The sequence below is a fragment of the Buteo buteo genome, chromosome 6, assembly GCF_964188355.1.
Source record: "Buteo buteo chromosome 6, bButBut1.hap1.1, whole genome shotgun sequence".
Taxonomy (NCBI): domain Eukaryota; kingdom Metazoa; phylum Chordata; class Aves; order Accipitriformes; family Accipitridae; genus Buteo; species Buteo buteo.
Genome location: NC_134176.1, coordinates 20,673,682 through 20,681,474, shown reverse-complemented (window position 1 = coordinate 20,681,474; position 7,793 = coordinate 20,673,682). Strand labels below are relative to the sequence as shown.

The window sequence follows — 7,793 nt, the reverse complement described above, 5'->3', positions numbered from 1 at the left end:
TGTAATGTCTAGCCTCAGATTTTAGCAGAAACACAGACAAAACATTTTTTTTTTTTACTATGGAAAAACTACTTACTTCATCCAGTGAAATTTGAGAATGACAGACCTATGGAAGTATGGGGCCACTGGCTCATAAGGCTTACTGGCATTTAATTCTTTCTTTCAGAGTGAAAGGAATGGACACAATCATGTAAGTATTAAAAATGCAGCTTGAGATGCCTCTGTCTTCTGTTAACTTCTACAGTTATCTTGAAAGTGAGCTGGGAAGTTAAGATGTTGTTTTATTAAAAGAGTTTTAAATCAATGATTTTGTTTTCATCATTACCTTGAACTAAAATTTACCCCCAAAGATCGAAGGGCAAAAATCGCATCGCAACCAGGGGATAAAGTTACAGCCATGTTGATACCTGCTCAAGTAAATTTAACAAATAATAAGGACAGAATTCAGATTCCTTGCCAACAGATCAGTCTCAGCATAGCATTAAGTTGTCCTCAAAGTTTGAGCTGGCTCTTATTGAAAGTAATATGAGAACTGGGTTCTCCAAATGCAAAAGCCAGCTCAGCTAGCTTCAATATGAAAGTTGTCAAACTGTGCAAACTCAAACGAGCGAGTTCCAATAGCAGCCCAGCCGTTACTTGGTTTTGAAATGGTGACATTCTCCCAGAGTGGATAACCATTCAACAGTCCTGAGGCAGAAGTGCCCTGTCAAAAAAAGGAAAAAAGTTAGCTTTGTATAATCCAGTGATTGTGTTGACACTGAGCCTACTCACGTGGGCAAAGAGACAAGGCAGAAAGATGTCAAGTCAACTTTCAACTACATTTCACACAATTCCATGCAGAGGTGCTTCTAAATGTTGCATAGAATCCTCCAGTGCCTATGAGCTCTGTGAAAAAGATCTAATGCCTTTACAGTGAATATACAAAAAGCTCATCTTCCCCTAACTCACAGCTTTGCAAACTCAGCGTAGAATCTGAAAGGTAAACTAGTTTTACTCTTTCACTTGTGTCAGGCTCCCTCAAACAGCTGCACTGTCTTAAGGGGATATGATACACCTGGCACTGATTCTTCAGAATAAAGCAAAAGTCAAAAGGAAAGACAAATGTATTTTAGTCATTAAGCTGAGAGGAAGAGGCGACAGCAGAACCTTCAAGTATCATGTTGCCATTAAAATTAAAAACACTGTCAGGAAAAGTTACAATTTATTTTGCCACTGTTCCACTAAACAGTAGTTAGGAAAAAAGTACTTCAGTTTACCGGTATTTCTTAACCTGAAAGACAATTACAGACACAGGTAAAAGCAAAGAATATCTTTCAAGGAGTCAGCGTGAGAATTCTTTAAAGAGGGCTCTGCACTTCTGTCACTACATCAAAGGCATATTTTGTACAAAACACTTTAACAGCACACATGGAAGTTTGTAGAATCGTCATTTTAAATTACCACTACTGCTTTGTGTTTTAAATGATTTATGTTCATCTTCAGCACCCCATTCTGGTTAGCAAATATCTTGGCCCATTTTACAGATGGCAATCACTGTCTTAAGTGTGTGTGTACATAAGCCAAAATTAAACTATATCCATTCCAGTGAATGCCTCAGGTATGAGTGTCCCTTTGTCTCCCAATGTGAATGCACAAAAGACAAAAAACCCCTGACATTTTAGGATGAGGGAAAGACACAGTGCGTAATTCTAAAAGAGAGTTTGCTTCAGTAGAAGATCTCCCCAGCTAGGATTCAAGCTTTCCCACATTTCACGCCACGTTGCAGGCGCAAAGGTTACATTAGGCAAAGGGATCAGGCATTCAGCAGAGGCACTTAAAGCCTTTTAGTTACTTGCACCAATGTCACACCCAGCTAAGTCCATAGGTATATTTAAAGTAGAGCTTGGGACTAATGTAATCACCAAGAGACTGTGGCCAAAAGGCTGGGGGGGGGGGAGTGTGGACAAGCTTCTCATTAACTGTGGCCCATGTTTACATCAACACTATGCCCATGCTTTTTCAGTATAGCAAAGAAGGATGGCAGCTCATCTGAGTTCCCCAGTCCTAAACTAGCTCCACAAACAAGTCCTTAGCATGGAAAGCAAATTGGTGGGAGTCAGATTTGTAAAACAGGCTGGTTTAGTAGTTTACTGACAGTCTTCAGAACACGAAGTCAAGTCATGAACTTTTCATTAGATTAATCAAAATATTTGCCTCTCTAGCCTGCCTATCTCCATCTTTCAACTCATCTTTCCAGTTATTTTCTATACTCTCTCCAGTTTTCCAAGATATCTTTAAAAATACAGGCAGCAGAACTTGGTATGGTATTCTAATATTGGTTTAAAATAACAGAGATATTATTTGTGGTTTAGATAGGGCAAACTAATGCAAGTAGACAGTCAATAGTATAGCACAGTTTTGTCTAAACCATTTAGGATTGCAAGTGTCCTTACCTGAATGTTGAGAGTAAGTGTGTGCCACGCATTATCCCGGACACCAGACAGTCCTTTCATTAATATTTCTTCTCCAGCTGCAAAACGTGCTTAAGGTTAGCAAAGTGTTACTTCACTATTCTGCTGAGACTGATAAATACCAAGCCAGCAAAAGGAAAATAATACCTATTTTTCACAAGTGTTCAAGACTGACATCTTACCAATTTCAATTGCAGCATGGAAGGCTTAACAGGCAAACATAGACTCTACATTATCAATGCATTCCCCTGTTTTGCCAGGACTGTTTTTCCACTGAAATCTCCAATGCTCTTGGGAATTTGGCCTGAGATAAGGATTCCCTCTATTGACAGTATGGGTTCATGAAGTTTGACAGTAACTATTGCTCTGCTTGTTCTATAGATCTCCTTGTTTATGTATTGGAACTTCTTTAAATCAGAGGGTTTGAGTTGTAACATCATCATGTTGCTTAGTTCTAGTCAAAATTTAAGCTAAGCAAAAATTGGGTGTGAATGACACCTGGATGGAAGACCTGAAAAATATTAAGTGCTACAAGTAGAATCTTCAATTATTCAGTAAACAGTTTTAGCTGCAAGTTAATTTAACACTCAGGCTCCCTTCCAGAAAAATATAAAGATCACTGAAAACAGCAGTACAGAAAAAAATTATCATATTGTGTAACAAGCATCTCAGTCTGAAATAATGAGGTGGTTAATCAAAATCCTCTCATTTCATCTAGGAAAAATTATTTCTGACAGCTTGAGAAACTAATTGGGTAATGTTGTTACGTCTTATTAAAAATAAATACTAGAGTCAACCCTAAACAGGAGTATATTTTTACATACAGCTTAAACTTAAGTTGTTATGAAGTTAGACATTGCAAAGTTTCCCTAGGGGGCACCAGTACGTTAAGAGAAGCTGATGTAAAGCCTTCTTTATGCTACCTATCCATGGTAAAAAAGAAAAAAAAAAAAACAACAGAACAAACAAACAAACAAAAACCAATAAAATGAGGAGAAATGAGAAACTACAGCTACCAAATAGAAGACGAGACTATTTCTAAGGTTCAGTATAGTGTGAAACAGGTCATTATAGGTTATCTTCATATCAGATATACTACAGATCTAGAAATTGCATTTGATTCAACAGAAACTATTGAAGATTTGAATTTATACTCATGAAGTGATAGGAAATGCATTTAAACAACAAAACTTGCCACTATTTCAAAGCAAATTAAAAAGAACTTTTAGCTATTGATGAAGTATTATGACATACACTCTTTCATCTATAGAGCATTTGACAGGCACATGAACACATATGAACGTCAGCATCACAAACAGAATATGCTCTCACTCCACTGAGCTAGACTAACAGTAGAATGCATAGTTTGTGGAAACAGTAGGCCATTCATCACCACTTAAGCCAGATGTAAGTATGTTGATTTGCACTGCTCTACAAGACAGGCCACTGTATTTCAAGCAGGATTTTCTTTTTAGGTGTAGTATAAGAATACAGATCAAACCTTTCTGTGATTAATGTTGTACCAGAGTATTTATGAAAAGCAAAATAATTTACATTTGCTAGTGTAAAGTAGGTTTTGTCAGCAGGAAAAAAAAATAAAATAAATCCAGAAATCTGAGACTGAGAAGTGGACCAGCCAGTAGCCTTCAGATGCTCTCTTCACATACAAAATGTGGCAAGCATTAAAGGACAATAGGTTAAATTCATAGTGATGACAACTGAATTACAAAATCTGAATGTTAGTCATTTTTATCAAGACTATCAAAATTACATGTCCATATCTCAGCATCCACTTTAGCAAAAAGCTGCTTACCTAGATCACCAGTGACTCTGTAGGTGCCATCTGCAAAAACCCAGAAGAAAACTCCTTTGGTACGTCGAACATATATCCCACCATTGTCGACTCTTCCTGCAACAAACACGCCCCCATCACGTTGTTTTTCTATGTAGATGTCACAAGTGACTGTCATGTTTACCCTATAAGGGAAGTTGAGTGTTTTAACAAGCAAGGACTTGGGTTTTTTTGAGCAGACAGTAGGTAGAAGAGTATTCCCTATGTAGTACAACAACCTTTTTGAGGAAAGATTTAGCAATCCTAATTGTGATCTACAGGTGTGAGATGCACAGGACTTGTCTAGAGTGGTTGTTTCCCACCTGCGAGTCCATAGATTTTCTTACAAAGAGCAATTCTCAGAAACCACCAACAAAATGAAGTGTATTGTCAGCAACTTTCAATTAATTATTTTAAAAAACCCTAACAAAAAGAAGTTTTGCATCTCCACAGAAAAACTGTCAGATCTGCAAAATGAAAAGTTGCTTTTAGGTAACTAAATCAAACCCAAGACTCAAGGCCATAGCACCACATCTGCTAAAATTTGACCTCAGTTTCTCTAGGATTTTTAATACAGACCAAGTCTCAAGTAACACAGACCTCTTGTTTAAAAATGTTTGGTTTGGCTTTTGAGAAAAATGTTCAAATACGTTGAAATTATTTGATTTTCCTGAGGTGATACTTCAGCTCAACATTAAAGCACCGTGTTATACATATAATGACAGCTGTAAAGGAGAATAAAGCAAAGGAATACCAGAACAATCAAATGGCACCTAGAAAATTTACACAACTTCCCCCACCCTGAAGCTGCACTACAAGCCTCTTAACAATAAAAATTAAAAGCATTCCTTACCTCCATTAACTTACATTCAAATTAAAAATCTACATCCCATGTCTAAAAGGTCTTGCAATATGGATACAGCTACAAGGTCACATATTTAGGAAGTTTCTAATTATCTATAATTATTTACAGAATGTGAAAAGACTCTCTATGACATCAGCTCAGCTGATAACTAAATCAGAAAAAATACTTATTTTTGCAACTCTTCTCCCCACCTCTTACATAACAGTAAGAATGACCTGAGATTTCATTCTAATGTAATGCTATTAGAAGTATCAGATTCTTGGATACATATTCATTACACAAACAAAAAATTCCTTCTTGCCACCCTACGTATTAAACAGACCCCCACATCTTGCTTAAGCCATTATAAAGAGATTGGAAGCAATGTAGAATGAGTTAAATAGTAATATTTTCAGGATACAGCTAGGTTCAATAAAACCATCAGAGCAAAACACTAACAAATTCAGGAGTAGAAACAAAAAGCTTTCACAAGCACAAGATCAAAATCCAAACTAAAACCAACTAAATAATCCTGAAATGTAATCACAATAAAATGCCATCCATGACTGCAGTCAATTATCATTCCACAGAAAAATTCAGTGCAAGATTGGTTCAGTATTTCAATAGCATGCACTAATGACTGAAAACAACTACATAGGACAAGATAAGCCTTAAGCTGAGGATGAAGCAAACAAGTTAGAGGGCCTGAAATTGACTACTATCATTACAAAAAGTTACAGATCAGTAAAACTCAAATAATCAGCTGAATATTCAGGAAGCAAGCTTGGCTCTAAAAACAAGACGAAAATTCAGAAAGAAATGGTACCAAAATGAAATAATAAGTTTTTAGGAATCTCAGTACAGTAATTTACAGTAGCTGTTATAGAGACTACTGAATATGATCAGTGAATGCAGATGAATACTCAACAAGGGAAAGTTGATTATAGGGGGAATACGAGACTTTGCTTAACAGAGGGCTGCAGAAGAAAACATCAGGTAACTAACTGAAGAACAACCTCCACGATGATGGTATCCTTCCAGGCTTCAGAGCAAAGTGATTTAATCACTTATCCAGGCCAGAAATTAGAAGCATGAAACATGTTCTGAAAAAGCATTTGGGGGATCAATGATCCAATCAAAGCAAAAAAAACCTGACAAAATGGCTGTTTTAAAGAACATATCAAATGAATTTAAGGTAGATTTCCAAACAGAAGAAAAAGTTTTAAGCATGAAGTTTATTATTACTTACTATTACTAAACCAATTAGTTAACAGGCTCTTTTCCCAAATGCTTTTTAATTTTAAATAAACATTATGCTAAAATATGCCGCTTAATTCCAAATTACTTTCATTATAGCTCCTAGAAAGAATTGCAGTCATAACCATACTCTTAACAAATCAGTAAATCTCAGTTACGTTTACCCAGAAATAAAACTGTTTTAAGCAGCAGTTGAATCAAATCCACACAATTCTAGGAACTGCTCAGAAGATGGCAGTCTGCAACAAATATAACTGAATTAACTCACACTATTTCATTGATATGAGATTGATCAAATTGCTAACAATCAAGCAAGACAACTCAAAACTAAGTAATTTAAACTAAAAAATGTTTTTTGTCCCATTTAAAAATGTATTGAAACTCTGCACAGTTTGAATTAGGATTTTGACTTGGTCTTTCTGGTACACTAACCCAGATCCATTATTCTGAAAAATAAGCTTGAACAAATATGCCCAGCAGGACATTAGAAAAAAAAAATTTCCAAGACAGTGCAGCAGTGGGCCAAGCTACCAAGAGATGTGGTGGACTCCCCATCCTTTCATGTTTTTAAGACTCATTTAGACAAAGACATAGATCTCTTAGAGTTGGCAACAGCCCTGAGCAGGGCTCAATGACTTTTGGAAGTTACTTTAAGTCATCATTTCTACACGTCTACAGAGAGTCTGAATGCAGAAGCCCTCTGTCCAAGAGAAATGAGGCTTGAGACAGATTAAGTGATGATAACTCACACTGGAAAGGAGGACATTTCCCCAGGTGTCACAAGAAAATACTATTTACATACCACTGAAAATTTCCTATGACACTGATGGTCTGGTCTGCATCAGAAGCCCAAGTGATAGGTCGCTGAACCACCACCTGGCGGAGTGTGAACACATGATCTCCTGGGTCAGAAGCATTTATGAAGTATTCAAATACACCTGTCTGATCTGCAAAATTTGGGGCTTCACTGAAAGGTGGATTACCTGATCAGAAAATAAAATACATATCAACACCAAAACATTTTTTTTCTTCTGTGTACTCTTGTTTTAAGAAATTTCCCCTGAAAATATCCTCCAGAATTTTGACTTACTCTATCAAAGTACAGTCTCCAAAACTGAAGTTTTGGAAGTTGGAAGGTGATTTTAGTTTTGGTTTTGTTTTTAAGCAGATACCAGTTTTTGCAAACACATGAACAAAGTCAATTACCTTCTTCTCTATCTTCCTTCAAAAACTAGTTCACTATAGTTATGAGCTATATCATTTGCACCAAGAATTTTAAAACTGTTAGTGACCACCCACTTAAGTCACAGAATTAAATACACTTCATTGCAAGTTAAGTATGCAGGTGTAAGTTGTTGGAGAAGCAGGTATAAATAAACAAAAATAAAACACACGTTCAGACTACTTCACG

General features: G+C 36.4%; 1 protein-coding gene across 4 annotated transcripts in view; it reads right to left on the bottom strand.

The window, feature by feature from the left end:
* Positions 1–261: 261 nt before the first annotated feature.
* GALC (galactosylceramidase) overlaps positions 262–7,793 on the bottom strand; it is a 40,994-nt gene continuing 33,462 nt past the window's right edge. For 3 of the 4 annotated variants that reach the window (XM_075030026.1, XM_075030025.1, XM_075030027.1), the window contains 4 exons: positions 7,185–7,365; positions 4,264–4,427; positions 2,433–2,509; positions 262–703 (listed from right to left, as the gene is read on the bottom strand). In XM_075030026.1, the coding sequence (XP_074886127.1) occupies positions 560–703; positions 2,433–2,509; positions 4,264–4,427; positions 7,185–7,365 (566 nt within the window). In that variant the 3' untranslated portion in view covers positions 262–559. The remainder of the gene's footprint in view (positions 704–2,432; positions 2,510–4,263; positions 4,428–7,184; positions 7,366–7,793) is intronic. The other variant, XR_012650702.1, reaches the window with a different exon arrangement.